This window comes from Anabrus simplex, chromosome 2 (genome assembly GCF_040414725.1).
Source record: "Anabrus simplex isolate iqAnaSimp1 chromosome 2, ASM4041472v1, whole genome shotgun sequence".
Lineage (NCBI taxonomy): Eukaryota > Metazoa > Arthropoda > Insecta > Orthoptera > Tettigoniidae > Anabrus > Anabrus simplex.
In genome coordinates, this window is record NC_090266.1 from 1,098,781,975 (window position 1) to 1,098,807,524 (window position 25,550).

The window sequence follows — 25,550 nt, forward strand, 5'->3', positions numbered from 1 at the left end:
CTATACTTCGTGATTTTATTGTTTCAGTCCATGTCTCTACAGTTGTTGCAGTTGAAGAGAGTTTTATATAGCGACGTTTGTCTGGGATTTTCTTTTATGATATAACCGTGCAGAGGAATATTTTGTGTCATGTAATCTTTTCCAGGATACAACGTTGAATTATGTGTTGAAAGGTAAAGCCTACTCTGTAATTTTTTTAATGAATTTGTGGCACGTAATTTCATTTCAGGAATCCACGTTGATTTGTGCGTGATATTGTAAAGTCCACCAGTTGATTGATTTTGTGTCATGTAATTAATTTCAAGAACCTGCGTTGAATAGGAAGTGTTGCTTAAAGTGTAATTATGTCTCCTTTTATTTCCGTTGAGGCTTTGAGTGGATGCGAGTTGCATGAATGTCGCATGCTTTTCTTAGTGAACCCTGGAAAATATGACATCATGTTTTGTTTCTTTGAATGTATATATTTTGCCATTTATGTGATTTTGATTCGTGTGGTTCCGATCCACATTGTTTGTTATGCTCATGACTCGAGGTGTATATATTTGTGCGTAGGATGTTTTGCCACTCAGCGTGTTATATATATATTGTACAGTTAGGTTAGTTTTGCTACCCCCCTCCCCCTTTTGCTCATTAAATCACATCTTTTCTTAAGGTTAGGGACCCCACTGCAATGTTAAGTGTGCAGAAATGGGGAACGTACTCATCTACATTTAAAAGTGTTAACAAAAAGTAAAGCTAGGAGCGTGGTGCAAGCACGCAAGCCCATGTATTAAAATTAATGAAACTTCAAGATTTGATTTGATTTGATATGTTAAGTATGTGTGTCGGCATACACTGTAAATTTGTAATATATTCTGATTCTCAAGATGGACTTTATGAAGCTGAGAGAAAAAAAAACAATCTGAGTCATGTAAAGTCTGGATCATTTGATACTTTTGCTATTTTTTAAATATTTATCTTGTTTATTTTAATAAACAGATTTTCCTCCAAAACACATGTCATGCTTCGCTTTGCTTTATTTGTTGTTTTAATTGACCTCACTGTGTCCGTATTTAATTATATGTTCCCCATCAAGATCCAGGGTGTATGTATTTTAGGGCATTATTTTATCATAGTTTGGACTGAGCACGCCTGGGATCGGCTGACTAGTCTGGGGCAAATTACCTTGATGGTAGAAACGGGGACAGCATGAGGATACTTATATCTCAAAAATTAAAGGTGTTACGGACATGAACATTGGTATTTGGTGTCTCCTTCAAAAATAAAGGAACACATGAATCAGTTATTTCAGAAACCGGACTTCTTCTCAGCACTGAATTTTGAGATATTCAACAAAATATATTTGTATGATTCAAAATGAAATAAAATGGATTCATACTTTCCCCAAACCAAACCAAACTCCACGGCACTTAACGCCCTAGAAAGGGCCTTGGCCTTTCCAGCGACCGCTGCTCAGCCCGAAGGCCTGCAGATTAAGAGGGGTCGTGTGGTCAGCATGACGCATCCTCTCAGCCGTTATTCTGGGCTTTCAAGACCGGGGCCGCCATCTCACCATCAGATAGCTCCTCAATTCTAATCGTGTAGGCTGAGTGGACCTCGAACCAGCTCTCAGGTCGAGAGAAAAATCCCTGACCTGGCTGGGAATCAAACCCGGGGCCTCCGGGCGAGAGGCAGACACACTACCCCTACACCACGGGGCCGGCCATACTTTTCCCTATTCTTAATTAGGTGATGGTGCATTCTTTTATTGCAGTAGTCTTTCCTTAGGCTCTTTGTTTCCCTGGACATATGCTCATAACTTTGATGGAGAAGTCAACTTTCTGTAATATACCCGATTTTTTCTATGAGAGTGTACAGTAAATCTTATATTTTATATAGTTCCAACTTTATTTCTCAAGAAAACTGCTGCAGTGAAGCAAATTAAAGAACTGTTAACATGAACTATGCATAAAAATGACATTTGAAATGGAGATTTTGGTAAAAATTTCATTCGTCATCAATAATTACTTCTGCCTCTACAGTAGTTGACCAGTTTAAAAGTTCACTGTAGAAATCTTTGTGTTCCTCTGGGATGTAACCAAGGAGCCGCTTTATGTCACTGAGTTTCTTTGGATTTATAGGAATTTTCCATTTGGATAAGCTTTCATATCTGTTAGAGCTTATGGTGGTATGGATGCCAACTTGAACATGTGATGAGTGAGTCCATCAATGTAGTTCTTGGCAACCACAGGACAGCTGTTCTCTTCACTGTAATTCACTCCATAAAGCTTGATACAGTAAATGCTACCTTCTGATCATGTGGAATATTGCGACCTTGCTACTGCAGTGAGAGACAGTTTCTCTTGTAAAATTTGGGCCACCAGCTATCAAAGTCAAGAATGTAAACTGTTTCTATTACCTTTACTTGAAACTTGCCTGTTTTACTCGACTTAATAATACATTCAACGTACTCTTTAATACAGTATATCCCATCCACCTTTCTAATATTTCGCTTTACCAATCCAGAATCTTGATCATTAGGTCAGAAACAATGGCCCCGCATGGGAAAGTAATGAGCGACCTTAAATTTGCGAAGACAGACTAAAGATTCTAAAAATCGGACAACGTATTGCTCCTCCTTTTGTCTGCAGCATCCATCAGAAAAAATGTAGAAATCAAGAAGAAAGGAACAGTCTTTGTTAGCACCCTTCCTTGCAATTCCCTCATGGCACATGTAAAATTTAGCACTGTTGTCTTTTAGATTATGAATGTTGAAAGCAATGACATTCAACTGCCTCAGGTAGAAAATCTGTTGCACAGGGATTTCAGGAAGTTCAAGGTTTTGCATGTAGTCCATTGAAATTCTGAGAACTTCTTTATTTGATAGATCTTTTTCATGAATTCTTTTAATGGCCTTGTAAAACTTGGAGCTTCTTTGTTTGTGAGTTATTAGCTCTGTTGCAGCAACACATTTTGCTGCATCGTTTAGAGACTTTGATTTGAGTTTTAAACTAAGTTTTTCACACTTACAGCATGTGTCGACTTGTGGTATTCCAAATGAAAGGTTGAACCTCTCATGGAATATTTTCAAAAAGAAACTGTAGGTAACTGCAACATTTGGATATCTCTCTTTGAAGTATTTGTGCATTAGTAGTACACGGAGTAAGGCACTAAGGAATTCGACATCCCTTTTTTGTTGGGTACGATTTGATGTGGTCCTCCACCATGATAACAATTTCACCAGAAATAGCATTTCCTGACCTCTGTTTCCCTTGCATGTCCTTGGGACTCTTCCTGGCTGCAAGCAGTGCTCCTAGCCTGGCAGTTCTGTGTTTTAAAATACTGTGGATACTCAAAAAGGCTTTTTTGAAAATTTCTATTTAAGTCCATTGCTACTATTTACTGGATACTTGAAGTTCTGGCACAGAGGTTTTCTAGTTTCATCATCAGGATTCTTTAAAGACCTCCTTTGTTTAACAGCACAAATTTCTATGAGTGATTGCAAATAGGCATCTTGACTATTTTTACAATCCATGTCATAAAGCTTCCTAAAAATTTCTTCCTGATCACCATGTGAAACATGCTGAAAACATTTTCTAGGGCACCTGAAAAGATTTAAGGATATCCTTCTAAATTCCGTAACATTTGCAGCACTAGGCATAGCAAATGATTATACAATGTAAAGTTCAAAACCTAGAATACTTCTTTGGCTGCTTAATTAAACCATAATTTATTTTTATTGTTGATACCGCTACTTTATTAACCGAGAGGAAATGTTTAAGGAACCTGCATGTTGAAAATGCATACTTAGACCTAACCTATAGAACACTCAATAGTCAATATTCACCCATAATTTTCTCCATTCGTCTTGGGGCTTACAGGTTTTCCCGCATAGTGCACATATCCTAAGCCTTGGATTCTACTTCTTTTAATTACTTCCTGCTTGTATTCCACACTCTCCACATCTTTTTCTTGTTTATTTTTTTTCTTTCTGTTTTCCACTTGAGAGATGGCTGTCTCTCACATGGTCAATACTACAAACACAATAGGAACACTAACATCACTAGAATCCATATTGTAATTCAGAGTAACAGTGACACTCGCACTCTGCTTTCAATGAGACAATATATATCGCATCAACTCGATCATTACAGGCAGAAAGTGGCCATCTCCCGGAGAGGTCCGGTTTCTGCATGAAATGTTATATCTTGTGCCATCATAGAGAGAACTTTGAGAGGTTGGAGATGTATCATTTCTGTCTAAAATGATAGCTCTATGTTAGAAGACAGTATATGTACACTTAACTCAAAACCACCGAAAAGTGGAGAAGTGCGGTTTCTGAAATACACTAACCGATTCACATGGTTTTTTTTGGTGTTCAGGAGAAGAATCAACTTAAGTGGGGGGTGAAAAAGGAGTTGAGTTAATTTTATGAGGATACTTATATCTCAAAAACTGAAGATGTTGAAGTTGTAAAAATTGGTATTTGGAACCTCCTTTATAAACAAAGACAATCATTTTTTTTTTTCCAAAAAAACACTTAACAGAGAGTGTGAAGGGAAGTGAAAAAGTTGTATTTTTTACGAGGATACTTATATCTCAAAACCTGAAGGTTACAGGTGTGAAAATTGGTATTTGGAATCTCCTTTAAATATAAAGAAACCTGTTTTCTTTTTTGGAAAATCCACAAAAAGGGTATTTTTATGGGGATACCTATATCTCGAAAACTGCAGATGTTACAGAAGTGGAAATTGGTATTTGGAATCTCCCTAAAAGGAAAGAAATATGTATTTTTTTTCTTTCTGTTTTCCACTTGAGAGATGGCTGTCTCTCACATGGTCAATTCTATGTTGCATGACCCAAAGTTAGCTCTGCCAATAGCCTGGTCATCTTGGCCCCAAAAGGCAATACTACAAACATGGTTTGCAAGGAGGCACTGGGGTAAATGAAACTCAGTTTTTTTGGTGAGTTTTTATACCTTAGGAATTTTCGGAAAATGTCTCAGTGCAGTAGTGAGGTATGGTTACTTTTATCAAATTACAAAATCCACATGAGCAAAGCCATGGGTAACACCTAGTTTCATTATAGAACTAAAAAGCCATAGGTATCTGTACCAACAGTGAACTAAGTGGATTTTTAATCAACTGGTCAGCACTCTAGTCAATGATAAGAATTATTTTACTGAAGGTGAAAAGAGCAGAAAAATGTGATCTCCTTCAGGACTCAAACTCGAATTTCCCTAGTCTCCAGATATGTACATTAATTATTCCCACCAAGGCGATTGACAATTGCAACGATCACATTTAGGTTTTTGAGGATAAATTAGTTGTCTATGGAGATATCTGCTGGGCATGGACTGGATTACTTAGAATGCACCTGACAATGCACCAGTGTGTTTAATGAGCCTCTTCAGAAACTGTAAAAATTTTTTTAGAACTCAGCGATAGCTTTGAAGGACAGGACAATAGCTAGGGAAATTAAACTTGACTGCCCTTGGACTCAAAACCCAAATCAATTGCTTCTTACAGTGATAAATTTCCTTTTTCTGTTAGGACAGTCGACACATTCAGTTCTTTGATGTCAAACCTGTTTGGCGAGCAGGAGGTATGAGTTGTAAAGGCTCAGCATCAAAGAGGTGAGTGTGATTTTCTGGTATGTTGAGTATCTTACCAGAAACAGTAAACTCACCTGTCTGAGAGTATGAGATTCAGTTTCAAGCCCAAGGGCAGTAAAACGTTCAGTTTGTTCACCTTAGATAATGTCTGCTTTAAGAGATGCTATCATCTCAAGCCATTTTTAAACCAGTTTTCTTAATAATTAATTGTCCAACGTGTTTCTCATTGTGTTTGCAAAATGCCAGTGCTCTTGTTGTAAATAGAAAATGAAGAAGAGGTTACAGACATGAAAATTTGTATTTGGAATCTTCTTTAAAAATAAAGACACACACATTCTTTTGTTTTCAGAAAATCAAATTAAGGGTGGGTAAATGAATTGAAATGCAAGTGTAATTCTTTGTATGAGGCTACTTATATCACAAAAACGAAGGATGTCATGGACGTGAAAATTGGTATTTGGAATCTCCTTTAAAAATAAAGAATCACACGCTTTTTTGGGGGGGGGGCGGGAAGGGAATCAACTTATGGGCATGTAAAAGGAGATGAATTCTTTTTATGAGGATACAAATAAGAAATGGACTTAAAACAATACACCGTTAAGAGGTTTTGACTGACAGATGAGGAATATACGTTTATATGAAACGTTTATATGAAACAAAGTTAAAATGTCAATTGATATCCTAGTTGTTAAATAATAGAAGGTTTGAAACAAATTTAACCCCTCAGAGAGTTAAATGGGGGTTAAGATCCACAAACAAATATATTAATTCCCTCCTCCAAAATGGTTTAACGTACGAAGACAAATTCCAAATAGCAGTATATATTTTAAATCATAGGTGTGAAATAGGACATATTTTTAAATGTTCCATCACTAAAGTGTAAAGTGCAAACTAAATTATTCATCCCTGCAAAACCGTTTGGCGTAAAAAAGCTGTAAATTCACGAGAAAGGTCTTCTTTTATGTCCTAGGTGTAAAATACCTATACTGTACTTCAAAACATTTATCCCCTAAGAGGTTTAGATGGTAGTTGATTCTCAAAAACACAATATCCATTCTTCCGAAACTGTTTCAGGTACAAACATTTTTTTTTTTTTTTTTTTTTTTTGTGAAGTGTTGTCTTCTATATCCTAAATGTAAATAAATATTTCAAAACATTCACCCCTTAAAAAGTATTCATTCCTCCATTAATGTTCGCTGTGAAAAATAAAAATTCACAGGTTGGTCGCTTTTACGTAGTAGATGTTAAATGGTTTAAAACATTAAAATTCATCCGTATGAGGTTCAAGTGAGTGGTAGATTATAAAATAAATGATCATTCCCCCAAAACCATTTGACGTACGAACTGAGGATGTATTTTACAAGCTCAGCTGACAGTGGACTTTCCAAAATGTAAAACTTTGAATAAAAACTTTCACTTTAAAGCCGCAGCGAAGCACGGGTATCTTGCTAGTAAAATATAAAAACATTTGTGTGAAAAGTTTCTTTTAAGAGTTATGTTCTCTCATTTCGATCTTCTTTTGTGGAGAAGTTCTTGAGTGTTTCTTATATGTAAATCACAACACATCACTTTACGGACTATAAGGTGAGACAACCTTCTCTCTTTTTGCAATTTGAAGTCAATACCTAAATTTGCTACAGCTTCTAATAGATTTTTCTCTTTTTTATAGATTCCATTCCATGGAGCCATGATTTTATAGCTCTTAGAAGATTAAAATCCACAACATCAACCTTCCATTAAGAACCATGGATAAATTTTTTATAAGTATTTAAGTTGGTCAGAGCACATAACAAAAATTTGTCTTTGTGTATTCGGTTCATCACACTCACTGTACAAAATGAGAGAATTCCTACCTGGCAATATCAGGAAATTACTCGTTCAAGGACTAATACTACCAATATTTGATTATGGTGACAAAGTCTACAATAACATAAGTTGTTCACTTGGTTATAAACTTTAACGGGTGCATAACGGTGGCATTTTATTCATTCTAAATGTTTCACTCCATTCCAACATCATTCCTCCACCAGCTGTCCAGGTTAAGATTATGTGACAGACTTAAGTACCATGCTGTTTCCTCTTCTGCATAAAACACTGCAGACAGGTAAACCAGATTAACTCAGAATAGATTTCAACTACCTCTCCCTTTCAGGTAGAGCAACCTTAAATTCGTCAATATGATCCTTGCTGTCCATCTCCACTCAACATAGCAATACATATAACAACTCATTTGTACCAGGGCCATACATTTCTGGAATTCTATCCCAGCTGAAATTAGAGACATAAGTAACCTAAAGCTATTCAGAAAATAGTGCTGGAAGTTGTACCTACATTGAGATTAATGACACTAAGAAGCATCTCCTCATAAGTTAGATTATTAAATAAATACAGTATTATGTAAATGTAAGGTTAGTAACATTATAGCTTAAATTTTTTAAGATTTAGTTTTTAATTATAGTAAATACTGTACATTCTTAATCATATATATAATTTCCATTTATTTTAGAAAGACCTCCTGTATTTACAGGCTGCCGCTAAGAACAAGGTAAAACATATCAATTTTATGTACATATGTATTAATAAAAGAACATTCAAAATTAGCTGTAGAGGTGGTGCCTCATGATCTTGATGGAGGCTCGGAGGACGAGGGTCGCGATTTCCGGGATGAGCTTCATTGGGAGTTGGTAGCGCTTCCATGTGGCGACGAAGTGACGAGGTATGGTATCGCGTGCTCCGACCATTATCCCTATTATTTCAATTTCCTGAAGGTGGTATTTGGCTTTTAAACTTAGTTTTTTATGATAATTGCAATTTCAGTTATATTACATTTTAGGTTAAAGTTAAATTATATTACATTTATTTTAAATTTTAAGTAGTTATAATGCTGAATATATTATGTTTAGGAGGTGAATAATTAGATGGTTTGGCATAATCACAGGCTTCATAGCCTGAGCCCTGCCGTGTAAAGAATGTCTTAGGGAGAACTTGGATAGAAATTATTCTCCTATTGATGTATTTTCAAGAACTAATGCTGCTCTCTCTTGCTATCACACACTGATATTTAACACCGAATAAACTGTCTAGAATGCCAAATACACATACAAGAAAAGTTGAAAATCACTTCAACATCAAAATGTCAGAATTATTTAAGTCATGAGCAAACAGTGAATGAATGATTCTACATTAGTCAGTCAGTTCCCACCAGGCGTGATTGCATGCTACATTCCTAGTAGAAAGATACAGCATAAAAGAAATAAAATCATTAAGGAATACAGGTGGGAGAAGGGGCTGCTACCTGGTTGCGCTCCGACATTAGGAACTCCAAATTAGCACCAGGTAATCCCAGCTCCAGGTATGTTTTCACCAGCCGCAAGTCAGCTGAATTTCCATCAAGTCCATGCACACACACTATCAGGTGTAGTCCTTCGGGTGAGAAGATACGATATTCATCACTTATATGAAAGTACGGCAGTGTAGATGCTAAAGTCGGGAAGTCGCTAAAAGAAAGATAGGTGTTATTAAGTTTTTCCATATCCACATAAAAGAAGGAGAAAAATTCAAACTAGTCAATAAGAGATAGCGAAATAAACTTAAATGTTAACACTCATACACTTAGTAACACCAAAGATCACTTAATAATAAGTGATTAAGTCTCCTCAAATCTTCAGCCTTCAACTTCCAGCAAGCATAGGTCCAATCACATATTAAATATTTCATTAACACAGGCTATCTACAAACTGAATGAAAATCAAACTGCAGTTATAAGGATCAAGGAGAGAGATGCAACTATCTAGAAAGGAGCGAGATTGGTACACAGTACAGTTTGACCCTGTCATTTCCAATGTTTATATTATAGAATAGGAAGTAAATGAAATCAAAGAGAAATTTGGAAAAGGAATCACAGTTCAAGGAGAGGAAACCAAAACTGCTAGTGGCTTTACGTCGCACTGACACAGATAAGTCTTATGGCGATGATGGGATAGGAAAGGGCTAGGAGTTGGAAGGACGCGGCTGTGGCCTTAATTAAGGTACAGCCCCAGAATTTGCCTGGTGTGAAAATGGGAAACCACGGAAAACCATCTTCAGGGCTGCCAACAGTGGGATTCAAACCCACTATCTCCAGGATGCAAGCTCACAGCTGTGCGCCCTGAACTGCATGGCCAACTCGCCCGGTGAAACAAGAACTATGACATATGCCAATGATATTGTTACTTTATCAGAGTATGAAGAGGATTTGGATATGATGATATGGTCACACCATAGAAGTGAAACATCGGCACAGAAAAGAAGAGAATAGAAGCCTTTGATTGTTGTGTTGCAGAAGAATGCTTAAGGTGAGATGGGTAGACTGGATCACTAATGAAACAATATTGAATAAAGTACATGAGAGGAGAGCAATTTCACAAAAATTTCACCAGAAGAAGAAATCGATTGATAAGACATATCCTGACTTGTTCAGTTGGTTTTAGAGGGCAGTACAGGGGTTAAGAAGGGTAGGAGGAGGTCAGGAAATAAGTATGACAAAAACAGAACAGGACGGCAGAGAAGGCAGAATCAAACCAGCCTGGAATGATAACCAAAATAATATACTGAGAAAATTCTTGTATGTCTCATTTGTGCATTGTTAACACTTATGGAACAAACAGAAATATATTGATATATTACAATTTTTTTCAAGCTATTTGTTTTTCATTTCAATGACACAGACAGGTCTTATGGCAACAATAGGAGAGGAGAGGACTGGACTGGGAAGGAAATGACCATCGCCTTAATATAAGGTACAGTCCCATCATTTGCCTGGTGTGAAAACAGAAAACCACAGAAAACAGAAAACCAAGGTTGCCAACAGTGAGGTTCAAAACCACTATTTCACGAATGCAAGGAGACAGCTATGTGTCCCGAACTGCACAGCCAACTCGCTCAGTATATATTATATTTCAATACAGAAAAACACTAAATAGATTAGATTACATTTATTTTTTCTGGCAAGATTTGGGCCATTTGGCCCTCTCTTCTATCTAACCAGATTATGATATATAGTGCATATAAAACAATAATCATAAATACAAATTTCATAAAAAATTAACTTAATGGAATACCAATACAGATAATGATAGTAATGAAGTGATTGACCATGACGATAATCACAACGTAGTAAAAACTCTAATGAACAAAAACTGAATCCTTACTACTTAGTAGCTAAAAATAATCAAATAACTACTCAGAATTGCTACTACTAACATTTTACAATTTACTGCAAAGCAAAGTCACCTCCAAACAGGCCAAGAAGGCCCTAGGAGGAGTGGAAGGTAAAGGTTTCCACCATTGTTAACCTTGGCACGTGATGGGGTAGAGTGGTTAGCTCTATGCCCGGCCACCTTTGCCCCCAGGAATTAACCTGGTACTCATTTTTGGTGTAGGCTGAGTGAACCTCAGGGCCATATGCACCTCCGGAAGTGGAAATCTCATTTCTTAAATTTTATGACTTGCTGACGGGAATTCGAACCCACGTCTTTCTGGGCAAACTGAGCACGCCTTTACCGCCTCGGCCAGGCAGCCCCTTACAATTTACTGAGCCAAGTGAAATATTTATTTCAAAATAGCAACTAGGAGACCATACTTTTCCCGCCTTAGTGCTTAGCACGCCGCATATAATGTACACTCGTTAAGAGGTGATGAATTTATGGTTGTTTTCTTTAAATGTACACATCCTGACACAGAAGTGATCAGTTGAAAATGTCTATGCCTACCAAATAGAGTAGTGATTATATGGCAGGATCACACTGACATAGTTAACATTTGGAGGTTTATTTCCAGTCTGACAATGAAAGGGTGAACTTCTGTGTTTTTAGAACAAGTTAAAAAATTATAATAATCATCATCATCATGATCATCATCATCACCACTTCCCATTATCCAGCTGTAGCCAGGTGGGGGCAAATATGGTTCCTCTCCACTTTCTTCGGTCTTTCCACCAATCCTCCTCCAACACTGTGTCCCAGTCCAGGTTTCTTTCTCTAATACTGCGTAGGATTGCATCCTTCCATCTCAATCGTGGTGCCTCTCCTTCCTTGCATTTACATTTCCATCACTTTTTTTTGGCAATCTTTCATCACTCATTCGCTTTATGTGCCCAAACCATCTTAGTCGGCTCTTCACTATTCTATCATTCATTTTTTCCACTCCAATTTCTTCCCAGATTTTCTCATTCCTTATTTTGTTTCTTCTACTCTTCTGTATCATACTCCTCAAGAACTTCATTTTGGCTGCCTGTATTCAACTCTCATCCTTCTTTGTCATTGTTCAAGTTTCTACTCCGTAAGTTGTTATGGGTACGTAATACATCTTGTACATAGTTTCCTTTGCTTCCATTGGCACATCTTTGTCCCATAGCATATTTCTTACAGTATGATAGAAACAGCTTCCAGTTCAAATTCTCTTACTAATTTCAGCATCCAGTCGAACATTCTCCATTAATTCACTCCCCATGTATTTGAACGTCTCCACTACTTCCAAGGGCTTGTCTGTAAGTCTGATCTGACCATTCCCTTCTTTCTCCCCTCTAGTCATAACAAGAGTTTTCTTCTTTTCTACACTTATTTTCAATCCACATTCTTCGATCTTCCCACTCACCAGTCCAACTGTTCTTGAACATTCATGTCCTCATTTCCCCAAATCACAATATCATCTGCAAATAACAACATGTTCATTTCTCTTCTTCCATATGCTGCTTTTGCTGTTTTCATGATGTCATCCATTGTAAACAGGATTGGTGATAGAACACTTCCCTGTCTCAGCCCACTAGTGATTTTGAACCAACTTGCCCTGCCAACTTGTGTTTGCACGTAACTACAACATTCCTTGTACATTGCCATGGTCATTTTTATTAATCCCCGTCTGATTCCTTATAATATTCACTCAAATTGCCTTAAAAGACCAAACAGAGTGGCCATGCACGTTAAAGCACTACGGCTATGAAGCTAAGCTCTGCATTTGAGAGATAAGTGGGTTCAAATCCCATCGTCGGCAGTCCTGAGAATGGTTTTCTTCGGTTTCCCATTTTCACTTCCAGGCAAAACCGGGACAGTTCCTATTCATAGACCACAGGCAATTCCGTTCACCTCCTTACCCAATTTCGTTCACTATCATTCATTAAATCTTCATTAGCTCAACTGAGGTTGGCATCGAAAAGGGCACCTGGCCGTTAAACCATGCCATATAATTTCATCCCACCTCATCCCCAAAAATGCCGTATCAGGAAAATAGGACTAAGGGGTCCACATGCACTGCAAATTGTCCTATGCACTGCTGGAAACTTTCCTAACATAATAGGACTATGCAAGATTACTGGCTAAATGTGCATTAAGCGAATGTATATTACAGATGACAAGATATATTTTGTTACAAATGACCATAGCATGGGACGAAGTATACAAGGTTTGACACTGATTCTTCTGTGCAAGAGTCTGCTAAGATTCTACTTTGAATGGTATGCAAGAAAACAATAGTTTGTTCCAAAAACACAAAAATACTATATTTTTAGAATAAATAATAATTATAGGTATTTTTATGAGCAACAGTTAATAAGCATTTCTCATACCTGTATATCATTCCACTGAAGTTCATTTGGCGTTTAAATTCTTCTTTGGACTTGATAAAGCTCAATGTATCATCTCCAATAGCTGATACCAATTTTTGTCTAAGCCGTTCCTCCCCATCTTTGTTGTTGTAACAGTCACATGATAGTTCACGTTCAGTTGTCACTGTGGTGGTAGTGGCAGCTACTGTAGATGTGTTGGGGCAAATACATTGCCTTTCTGTATCCCTATAAGAAATTTTGACCTCATTATAAACTCTGTCAGAATCTACTTCTCTTCCTAAATTGTGTATCGTCAATCATGTACTTTCTAATATTAACATGTACTGGGATTATCATACCAAGGTACAGTCATACTGTTGTGTGTGGTCGTTGCCTACCTACAGACCTAGTTTTTATTACTGGTATGTTCTACTTAACTTAGCTTTGTGAATATAACTGAGGGCTGCCTAATACAGCAGATAGCTAAGGAGTACAACTGAGGGAGTCATCACCTGACCACTGAGGCCATTTGGATGAGCAGCAGTCACCTTTGAAGGCATAAAAAGGGTCCTCTGAGATCCGTACAAGGCAAGGGTTAATTTAATTTTAAATATTTAGTAACATATATAGTCAACAATAGAGCCCATTTTCATTATGAGACAACTAATGGAAAAGCATTGGGAGTACGGGAATGATATGGTGATGACATTCATTGATACTGAAAAGGCATATGACAGTGTGCCTAGGACGAAAGTTTGGGACAGTCTGGTGCAAAAAGGAATTGGACAGGGATTAATAAAAATGAGCATGGCATTGTATAAGGAATGTTGTAGTTGCGTGCAAACACAAGTTGGCAGGACAAGTTGGTTCAAAATAACTAGTGGGCTGAGACAGGGAAGTGTTCTATCACCAATCCTGTTTACAATAGTAATGGATGACATCATGAGAACAGCAAAAGCAGCATATGGAAGAAGAGAACTGAACATGATGTTATTTGCAGATGATATTGTGATTTGGGGAGAAGACGACAGGAAGGTTCAAGAACAGTTGAATGTGGTGAATGGGAAGATTGAAGAATGTGGATTGAAAATAAGTGTAGAAAAGAGTAAAACTCTTGTTATGACTAGAGGGGAGAAAGAAGGGAAAGGTCAGATTAGACTTACAGACAAGCCCCTGGAAGTAGTGGAAATGTTTAAATACCTGGGGAGTGAATTAATGGAGAATGTTCGACTGGATGCTGAGATTAGTAAACGGATTCAAACTGGAAGTTGTTTCTATCATAGTGTAAGAAATATGTTATGGGACAAAGATGTGCCAATGGAAGCAAAGGATACTATGTACAAGATGTATTACGTACCCATAACTACTTACGAAGCAGAAACTTGGACAATGACAAAGAAGGATGAGAGTCGAATACAGGCAGCCGAAATGAAATTCTTGAGGAGTATGATACAGAAGAGTAGAAGAGACAAAATAAGGAATGAGAAAATCCGGGAAGAAATTGGAGTGGAAAAAATGAATGATAGAATAGAGAAGAGCCGACTAAGATGGTTTGGGCACATAAAGCGAATGAGCGACGAAAGAATGCCAAAAAAGGTGATGGAAATGCAAATCCAAGGAAGGAGAGGCCGTGGACGACCACGATTGAGATGGAAGGATACCAACCAACGCAGCATTATAGAAAGAAACCTGGACTGGGACACAGTGTTGGAGGAGGAGTGGTGGAAAGACCGAAGAAAGTAGAGAGGAACCATATTTTCCCCTACCCGGCTACAGCTGGATAAAGGGAAATGATGATGATGATGATGATGATGATGATGATGATGATGAGTAACATATATACTTCTAGTTAGCAAACTTTGGTAAGTACATCATTCAAATTACACTGGCACAAAAAACATGCAACATCCTCAAGGACAAGGTCATTTTATTCACAAGTGACGTAAGAGGTAGTTCATCATTGCAGGAGTATATGATTACAAATTCAGACCAAATGAAACACAAATGTCACAGTAAAAGGTGCCCAAAATGTCGCATCAATACACAGTACCCCCTCTGGTGGAAATGCAGGCGTGCATACACACATGCAAACGATCATAAAGGTGCTCAATGGCATCCTGTGATAGATTGTCCCAAGCATCTTGCACCTTTTGATACAATTCAACAATAGTTCTGGCAGGCTCTGGAGAACGCTTAAGTTCTCGCTTCATCATGTCCCATACGTGTTCAATTGGCAAGATTCGGTGATCTTGCTGGCCGGGACAGTTGTTGTACACAATGTACACCACGTTACATCACAGCGGATGTATGTGGACGTGCAATGTCCTGCTGAAAATGCACAGCACCTTCCTATCAAAGAAATGGCAGTAGTATGGGGACAACAACGTATGCAACGTAGCAGGCACTGGTTATGTTACCCTGCAGAAACACCAACTGTGACCGCAAGTTGTAACTGATGGTCCCCCACACCATGAAGCCTGAGTTGGGACCTAGGTGTCGTGGACGAATGCACTCTGGAATAGGCCACTCACCAGGTCTACGCCATACAAGTGTACGTCCATCACTTGCATACAGACAGAACTTATTCTTGTCACTGAAGACAACAGAGCGCCATTCCCCTCTCCAGCCGCCTCTTTCACGACAGCAGAATAGCCGTGTTTGGCAGTGCCATGGTGTCAGTGGTAGCCTGGCCAAAGGCACAGATAATCCTGCTGCAAGCAGATGGTTCCCAACGGTCCTTGGTGACACAGCAAGTGCAACATGTGACCAGATTTCTTTCCTGGATGATGTTCGGTCAGCCATTGCTGCTCATACAATGCGTCGGTCTTGATGTGCCTCTGTACTACGCGGACATCTGGAACCTGGTCTACGGGTGTGGGAATGTTCCACAGACCACTGCTGAAAGCAGCGACATACTACCGATACACTGTGCCCAGCACAGGCAGCAATCCGTCGATACGTCCATCCAGCTTCCCGCAATGCGACTGCGTTCAAATGGTTGCAGTTATTTAACATGAGTATGTACTCATCGGCGGGGTATGTTTCTACCCTAGAAAGAATGTTTCAAACACTGTTCACCTCTAACCTCAACACAGTTACTGCTTGCAGAGTCAAAACAGAGTGCACATGGATAGGCCTCCTGAGTGCCATCTGATCACTGATGCCTGTGACAAATGAATCACTAACACAACAACCCCTCAGTATGCACATATCATACCCTGGTGCCACTGAACACAGTCCTTGAGTATGTTGCATGTTTTCTTTTTCTTTTTTTTTCTGGCAGTGTAGATTCAGTGCTCAGACTTTTAATTACAAATCCTGCCTGCACTGCAGTGAGTTGAATATTCATGGCTAATGGTGGATCTGCTAGACACATGATTTTTTTTTTTTTGCAAGTTGTTTTACGTCGCACCGACACAGATAGGTCTTATGGCGACGATGGGACAGGAAAGGGCTAGAAGTGGGAAGGAAGCGGCCGTGGCCTTAATTAAGGTACAGCCCCAGGATTTGCCTGGTGTGAAAATGGGAAACCACGGAAAACCATCTTCAGGGCTGCAGACAGTGGGGCTCGAACCTACTATCTCCCGAATACTGGATACTGGCCGCACTTAAGCGACTGCAGCTATCGAGTTCAGTAGACACATGAGTAGATCATGAGTATCAATAGAGAACAGACCAAACAAATGCAAGAGTATTATCATATTTTGATAAATATTGAGTAGTCTGAAACTCTAAACTCCATAGTTAAAGAATCCAATTATTTTTATGTCAATGTAAGTGTAAAATACATCCTGGAGTATTTTCACTCAGACAGTTAAGAAAAGATATCCATGAGAAGACATGCCGACATTCAGTTGTTAAGTGATGTACTTGCTAAGTTTTATTTTCCCTTCTTGTTTGAAATTTGTGGGCTACAATAGTGGCACAACTTAAAAAGAAAGTTCTGAGACAAATGAGTTTAAAGTCTCTCAACTTGCTTTATGTCACACCGACACAGATAGGTCTCATGGCAACGATGGGATAGGAAAGGCCTAGGAGTGGGAAGGAATTGGCTGTGCCTGGTGTGAAAATGGAAAACCATCTCCAGGACTGTGAACAGTAGGGTTTGAACCCACTATCTCTCGGATGCAAGCTCCCAGCTGCGCACCCCTAACCTCACTGTCAACTCGCCCGGTTTTAAAGTTTCTGATGGACCACAGACAATAAATTCTTCTGCAAAACTGCTACCGTACAACTTATAATGTGTCACTATTGATGAACAGAATGCACTACATGACTTCCAAGCTTCAGGTGCAAATTGTGAAGCACCAGTATTGCAGCCAAGGTAAACAACAAAGCAGAGAATGCAACAGCTGCATTTCTACCATTTGTTGGTGGAATATTGAACAACAAGATATGCTGCTGTTGTTGCTAGAAGGAAGATTGATCAGCAATGCTGGAGAGTGTATTAACTCCAAATTCATATTTCATTAGTTGTGCCACTACTGCAGCCCATGAGCGATATGATGAAGGTACCTATAGCAGTGTCCTCATCCAAGAACCATAAGTAATGGCTTAGTAACCAAGCAGGTGGTTTTGAGAGTTGGAATACCAATTACTATGTAATATGAATGAGCAATTTTATTTTAATATGAGACATCATACTGCATGTACTCAGAGAACTGGACTAGCCATTTCACTGGTGGTGCATAAAACACAACAGTGAAAAAAAAAAAAAAAAAAAAAAATGGTAATTAGGACTGGGTAATTAAGGCCAGCAGCTTGTATCACAGAAATTTATTGAGCATGCTCAGAATGTTTCTAGCATGCTTTGGATCTAAGGGAGAGATTGAGCCCCACTTCCAATGAAAACAAGTACGAGGAAAAAAATGTAATTTGAAATGGTATTATGAATACCATGGGGCTCACTGAAGAACTAGCGGAGTCAGAAAAGACAATGAATCTGGCTGTGTCAGGTATGAATGATATTCAGGTAAGGGGAGAAGGGGAGAGATAATGAGGAAGATGTATGAGATTGTAAGATGGTCTTTAAAAGGGAAGGGCAGTGTGTGGAGAGGGATTGATCATGAAAACCATAACACACAGCAATGCCTCTGCTAGGCTTGCAAATAATGAACTACTGCAACAACAACAACAACAACAACGGAGTGTGGCCTCCGGAGAGGCCTGTTGCAGTTTTTTTAAGCTGATGCTGTATAGGTGACCTGCAAGTCTGTGAAAATGGGGCCCTACCTAAGATAAATTCTAACACTAAAAATGGCATAAGCACCCAGCCTCCGAGCCAGCAGAATTAACTAATGAGAGTCAAAATCTCTGATCTGGCTGGGAATCAAACCCAGGACCCCTTGTACCAAAGGCCAGCATGCTAATCATTTAGCCATGAAGCCTAACAATTAACTACTGTCACGATATGGCCAAATTTGGTGGCTACAGAAATTACGATTAGGACTATCTCAGCATATTCAGCATGTGAAAGATCAGACGAGGATGAAGTAGGAATGTGTTATAAGAAGAGGTGTTTTTGTTAATGAGCAATAAAACAAAACATATTTTTGGGTTAAATGTTATCTTTGCATATTTACATGTTCTGTGCTGTTTGGGACCAATTTACATTGTGAGATAATAAGAAATTCCAAGAAATTCATAAATAATGTCAGAAACACCACAACCTGAGAAATAAGAACATTTTTCTAATTTTTATAGTTTATATCCCTTTACCTCGTTTGTTTTAACTGCAACCATTCTACTGTGTAAGGTTCTGCATGTACATGAAAGACATTTACATACCGTAGTTGTATACACATCAACACAAACAAAGTAGAAAATGAACCTCAGTTTATTTCAGCTGAGAAGCACAACAGTGAAGTACACTTTGGTTTGCTGTTTTTATTATGAAAGGGGGATCTGAAGACTAAACCCACGACAGCTGAAAGTGACTGAAAAGAGGTTATGTGTAGAACAACACTGCCTGTCACAGATTTTCTGAGAAAGGATGAATGGTTTATTTACAGGGCATTTTTTGATAACATACAGGTCATCAAAATCTTAGCTCTAATAAAGACATTTCTATGTCACTGAAAAATCATACTTTATATTGCTGTACTTTTCTTCTTCAACAGCGAATGCTATCAGTTTTCTGTAACTAGAGGCTGCCCACAACACACAAAGCATTCCAAACAAAACAATCATGATGGTGAGAGAGGAAAATGTTCTAGCAGAGAAAGATCAGGTATTCCAAATATCACTCGTAATTGTTATACAAATGAGTGCAATTGAACATTTTACTGTTTATTGCAGCTAACATTCAATACCGATGTTTTGGTCCAAACTACTACATAGGCTGTATCCCAAAACAGAACTGAACCATTGGTAAAATAGTTTTCAAAGGAAAACTACTAAAATTAATACTACAAGAATTATATTCTTCTTCTTCTTCTTCTTCTTCTTCTTCTAGTTCCTATCCATTCCAGATGTTGGTAACCATCTTGGCTGTGCTTTCTCCATTGTGGTCTGTTAGGAACGACTCTGCTGATGTGTTTATTTGCAGAATTTCTTGTTATCTGCTTTTGTTTCTCATGATGTGTCCAAGGAATTGAAGATCTCTCATTTATTCTTTCTCATCCTTTAAAAGATCTCTGACCGGGTGAGTTAGCCGTGCGCGTAGAGGCGCGCAGCTGTGAGCTTGCATCCGGGAGATAGTAGGTTCGAATCCCACTATCGGCAGCCCTGAAGATGGTTTTCCGTGGTTTCCCATTTTCACACCAGGCAAATGCTGGGGCTGTACCTTAATTAAGGCCATGGCCGCTTCCTTCCAACTCCTAGGCCTTTCCTATCCCATCGTTGCCATAAGACCTATCCGTGTCGGTGCGACGTACAGCCCCTAGCAAAAAAAAAAAAAATCTCTGTATTTGTGACATAACCTGTCCACGATTTTCTTAGCATTCTTTGGTAGAGCCACGTCTCAAAGGCCTCTTATTTTTTATTGAATAACTTCATCAAAATCCATGTTTCAACAACAAACTAATGAACAGAAAACACATAGCAGTTAAGATGTCTCATTTTTGTGGCTAATTTTAACTCGCTGAAATCAGTCCAGGTTTTTCCATTCACTTTATTCAAACTATCTCATATATCATTACTGATAGTACCAGGATATGTGTATTTCTGGACTTTGTTCCACAGGTTTCTGGTCGATTATAAAATTACGAGTAGGGATAAAGGGTTTGCTTATGACCATAACTTTGGCTTTCTTTATATACATGTTAAGACCATATTCGTGGCTAGTTAATGTTACTATCCCAATGAGGTACGGTACTGTAAACTTTCTGGACTATCTGCAAAAATTAGCATCATCAGCATATTGAATGTTGTTTATCCATTGGCCATTTAAAAACAATCCAACTTCCATATCTTCCCAGGCTTCCCTGAAGATATATTGTGATTATTATTGTTATTATTAATGTCTTTATTAATGGCGAATTTAGGGCTCCTGACCCTCTCTTGCACTTAACAATAATATAAAAATAAGACTGTGCTATATTACAAATAAACAAAAATTAAACTGAATTACAATAATAATCTTATTTAACAAATGCAGCTCAATTAATTTAACTGCCGGGCTGAGTGGCCTCAACCATCTGAGGCTCTGGCCTTCTGACACCAACTTGGCAGGTTCGATCCTGGCTCAGTTCGGTGGAATTTGAAGGTGCTCAAATACGTCAGCCTCGTGTCGGTAGACTTACTGGCAAGTAAAAGAACTCCTGCGGGACTAAATTCCGGCACCTCAACGTCTCCGAAAACCGTAAAAAAGTAGTTAGTGGGACGTAAAGCAAATAACATTATTATTATTATTATTATTATTATTATTATTATTATTATTATTATTATTATTATTATTATTATTATTATTATGATTATTATTATTATTATTATTATTATTATTATTATTATTATTATTATTATTATTATTATTATTATTATTAATTTATATACTGTAAGTATATCTATACACTACAATTTAAAATTTTAAGTACAGCTGTAGCCATTTACTCACACAATCATAGATCATTCACACAAGTAGTCCTATAGCTGAGGAAATAATTTTGGCAAGCACATCTAAAGGTCTTTAAATTAGTAGCTTTTCTGATGTTTATTGAAACAGAGTTCCAGACACTTGGAACAAGTGGTTGAAAATGGCAATGGTATGGGATGTTGAATGTGTGTTACTGTCATGCAGGGATGAAAGATAGTACTGTTGTCATTCATTCAACAGTCTATATACTGGAGTTGCAGTGTGTAGCTTACCAGTATGTAGTTCGTTGAATTTTAACCAGCCTAGTCTTTCAAAATTGGGTGTTACATGAGCAGAGTAATTTAGTGAAAATATGAATCTCATACATGAATTTAATGCTTTTTGTAGCTTACTGGTCTGTTCAATAGTCACATCAATAAGTACAACATCACATAGTTAAATAATGGGAGTACGAGTGTTTGAACCAATCTAATTTTTAAATTTAGTGGGAAATAGGATTGTTGATATTTTTAAAAAAAATTTTTATTCTTGCTATTTGCTTTACGTCGCACCGACACAGATTTGTCTTATGGCGATGATGGGGTAGGGAAGGCCTTGGAATTGGAAGGAAGTGGCCGTGGCCTTAATTAAGGTACAGCCCTGGCATTTGCCTGGTGTGAAAATGGGAAACCACGGAAAACCATCTTCAGGGCTGCTGACAGTGGGGCTCGAACCCACTATCTCCCGATTACTGGATACTGGCCGCACTTAAGCGACTGCATGTTGATATTTGAGAGGATGAAGAGAAGCAGGTACTCTCCTGCATATGCTCATTATGTATTCATTTCAATTTAGATTTTCAGTCATCATGATACCCAGGGTTTTCACTGCATTTGTGAAAGTAATATTTACACCGTTTAGCTCTAAGTTGGGGATATTGCAGCTTTTGAGTTAGTTATGAGTCTAGATTGTCCAAGGATTATTGCTTGCATTTTATTCGAATTAATAATGAGAAAATATTTGTTGGCATATTGCGTTAAATTATTGAGATCACCATTAATTTGCTTTATTTCAAAATGAACGTTTTCAACTGGGGAATGATAGTACATTTGGAGATCGTCAGCATACAGATGATATTTGCAAAATTTAAGTCTTTTGCAATGTCATTTAAATATAAACTAAGTAGAATGAAATTGGAGCTAGGACACTGCCTTGAGGGATTCCAGTTTTTCTTACACTACATTGAGATTTATTCTCATTAATGACAGCACGCTGCCTGTGGTTTGTGAGATAAGAAGACTAATCATAATTGTAAGCAACGGGTATAGTTTGCGTCTCTAAGAAAGTTTTTCTTTGATGTTTTACTACGTTGGTGTTTGTAGAATGTATTATTTATTTATTTATTTCATTAATCATAACTGTAAACACATGTTTCTTTGTTTTCATCATAATTATTTTTACGATCAAACCTAACCTTAAATTTAACAGCGTAATTGTTTTTCATTTTTTTTTAGCACGTTCCCTCTTTATGACATTCTTTTCAGTCCTCACAAAAACGTCCTAACCAGTTTTGGCTGTATATATTTTATTACAAACTCTGACCTAAGCATTTGATCAATATGTACACATTTGACTGGCACAAACAACATTTTAAAAATATAATCTTTCTCAACAAATGGTGACATAAAACACTATTAGCATTAGAAAAAAAAGACTATGCATGTGAGCTTCAAGTTGAACAACATCCAGTGCAACATCATTATTAGAATATAGGACTGTGCAAGTTAACCTCAAGCAAAAAAATTTTAGACATGAAATTCACTATTTTAAACTGTTACTGTTATATTTTACTAATTAGGATTTATAACTGCATATAAATCTTCATAAAAGTAATGTTTTAAATTAATGTATCTGCTATTTTGACTACTGACGTTAATTGTATGTTCAGCAGCTGAAGATGATTCCCAGCGGAATCGAAACTAGTCCTGCGATTGTAATGTATTTTTAAAATTAAATACATAAACTTGTAATTATAACAAGTACTGATTAGGTGGAGACTCCCAACCCTACATTTGTAAACACACCGCTTAGTCGATCAGCTCGTCTCCTTACTTCCATGTCTTCCTGGCCTAATGTTCACAACAGTTCGTAACACTACTCATTTATACTTCATTGTTCCACAAGATATGTCCAACACCTTTGTCAACATTAACCTTTTTCTGGACTTATTGGACTAATTATTCCCTCTGCACTTATGTTGAATTCTAGAACTTATCAGAAACACTGGACTTTGTTTACTTCAGACTTTATTCGATTTTTAAATGTGCAACATAAGAATAATTGTCAACCAGTGCCTTCTTTTTATCTTATGATTAATTTTAACGAGACATTTACATAAGATTTTATTTGTCACTTTTTAACATAGCTTTGTCATACTCACTACAATTCATTTAACAATATCTTATGTATGTATATCTTTCCACCACTTTCCCATCCTTTCATTCCGTCTTTCATCTTTCCACACTACTCTGTTTTAGGAATATGAATTTTACATTGTATCTAGGCTAGGCTGATGATGGTCCTTATAGTGTCCCCGTTAAAATTGGCGATATAACGAATATTTTAACAAGTGGAAAGCAAAAATTTTATTGTCTGCTTGAAGCAGAAGCATGTCATTTGGGAAGTAGTGGCGAGCTGAGAACGAGTTTTTTTTGTCGTTCAGAGGGGTGACATACACCAGCGAGACTGTGCCAAGGTCAAAACAAACCACGTGACTGTCTTCGCACGCGCGCAACCCAGCTTGTTTCTGGAATAGTCTGCGCAAATTAAAGGAGACCATCAGCCAATTGCCGTTCTCGCTGAAGAACACGCCTCCCTGGCTAATTAGATAAAAGGCCTTGCTTCGAGTGAATCGCTCTCTTTATGCGCTTATTCTGAAGCTCTCTCTGAATATATTCTTCGCTGTGTGAGACATCACATTACCGGACCACGTGGAAAGAAAATTTTCAAGTCAAGTCGACGCCCGTTCTACCAGATTTAGTCTGATAATTAGTGAATTCTGTGGAATAAAAACGCCTAGGAGCCAAGTTAAGTGTGACAGTGTAGACGAGCTGTTTATATTCTGCGTGTGCTTGTGCAAAATACTTAATTTTGTCATCTCAGTTACAGCTTGTGACCAGCAATCTACGGAAGACGTCTTAGAATTGAACATCTGAAGATGAAGAATTCCGCAACCACCGGCAACATAATTTCATCGAGGGACACATATTGCAGAGCCTCCATGGAGCTGTAAAAATGTAAGGCGTCTCTGATAATTGGAAGGAGACTGGCCGGAGTATGCTGAAATAACTGACTGTCGACGGGAATCGAACTTCACAAAAACTTGAGTACCCTTTTAATTTAATTTATCTGTCTTACCTTTTGTACAACTAGAGGTCTTTCTTCATAAGTCTTAGATCTATTAGTTTGCTGTAGTTAGACATATTTCATTTTCCTACTTCTTAAGGTGTCGTGGTAGACTAGGTACGTGTGAATGAGATTTTGGAATCTATTAGAGTAGACATGTAGGTTGTCTTTGAATGATTTCCCATGCTTAAGGGGAGACCCTACTGAGTTTTAATTTTTCTACAATTCTTATCTGATTTTCACCAAATTTTGGTAGTACATTGAGATAAGTAAGTTTAAGCTAATTATAACATTTGAATGAATTTGAATGGATATTTTTCAATTTATAACAATTTTTTTGAAAAACAGTACATCATTTTCAAAATGTCCCATGCACAATATTTTTGAAAATATTTTCTTGAAACTTTCTTACAATAGTCAAAACACATATTTTAATAATAATTGGTATTAATTTCAAAAACAATCCATTGGTTATCCAATTATTTCCATTTTTCTCGCTACACCTCGTAACCATGTTAAAACCTATGAAAATTTTGGATTTCACACCCAGTATCTCTGAAAATTATAATTACATTTTAAAACGGATACTAAGTTTCATGAACCTTATAATGTAGAGTGTGAGGACACAGTTTAAAGGTAATCGTGCAAAAACTGTTGTGCAAGGAATGTTTTAAACATCTGAAATTGTTAGTTCTGAGAAAAACATAGTTTTATAAATAAACATCTGTCAAGTAATAATACCTTCATCAGAACTTCCCAGCACCTATGTTTCTCCTTCCTTAGTCCTTTTTCTCTCTTCAGCAACTGCTTTTGACTGCTTCTGCTTCTTGCTAACAGTTTTTTTGTCTTCTTTACTATTCATGGCACTTTTCTGCTTCCTGTCTCTGTCACGTTCATGACCCACTTTGTAAGTGGTTTCACTCAATTGTCTGCCATCAACTGCCATTTTGACCTTTTGGCAG

At 37.6% G+C, this 25,550-nt stretch overlaps 1 protein-coding gene across 1 annotated transcript in view; it reads right to left on the reverse strand.

The window, feature by feature from the left end:
* The window catches only part of LOC136864721 (protein FAM135A), a 570,393-nt gene that overhangs the window by 35,408 nt on the left and 509,435 nt on the right, over positions 1-25,550 (reverse strand). The window contains exons 15-16 of the mRNA XM_068226397.1: positions 13,194-13,406; positions 8,886-9,090 (exon numbers count right to left, since the gene is read on the reverse strand). Of these exons, the coding sequence (XP_068082498.1) occupies positions 8,886-9,090; positions 13,194-13,406 (418 nt within the window). The remainder of the gene's footprint in view (positions 1-8,885; positions 9,091-13,193; positions 13,407-25,550) is intronic.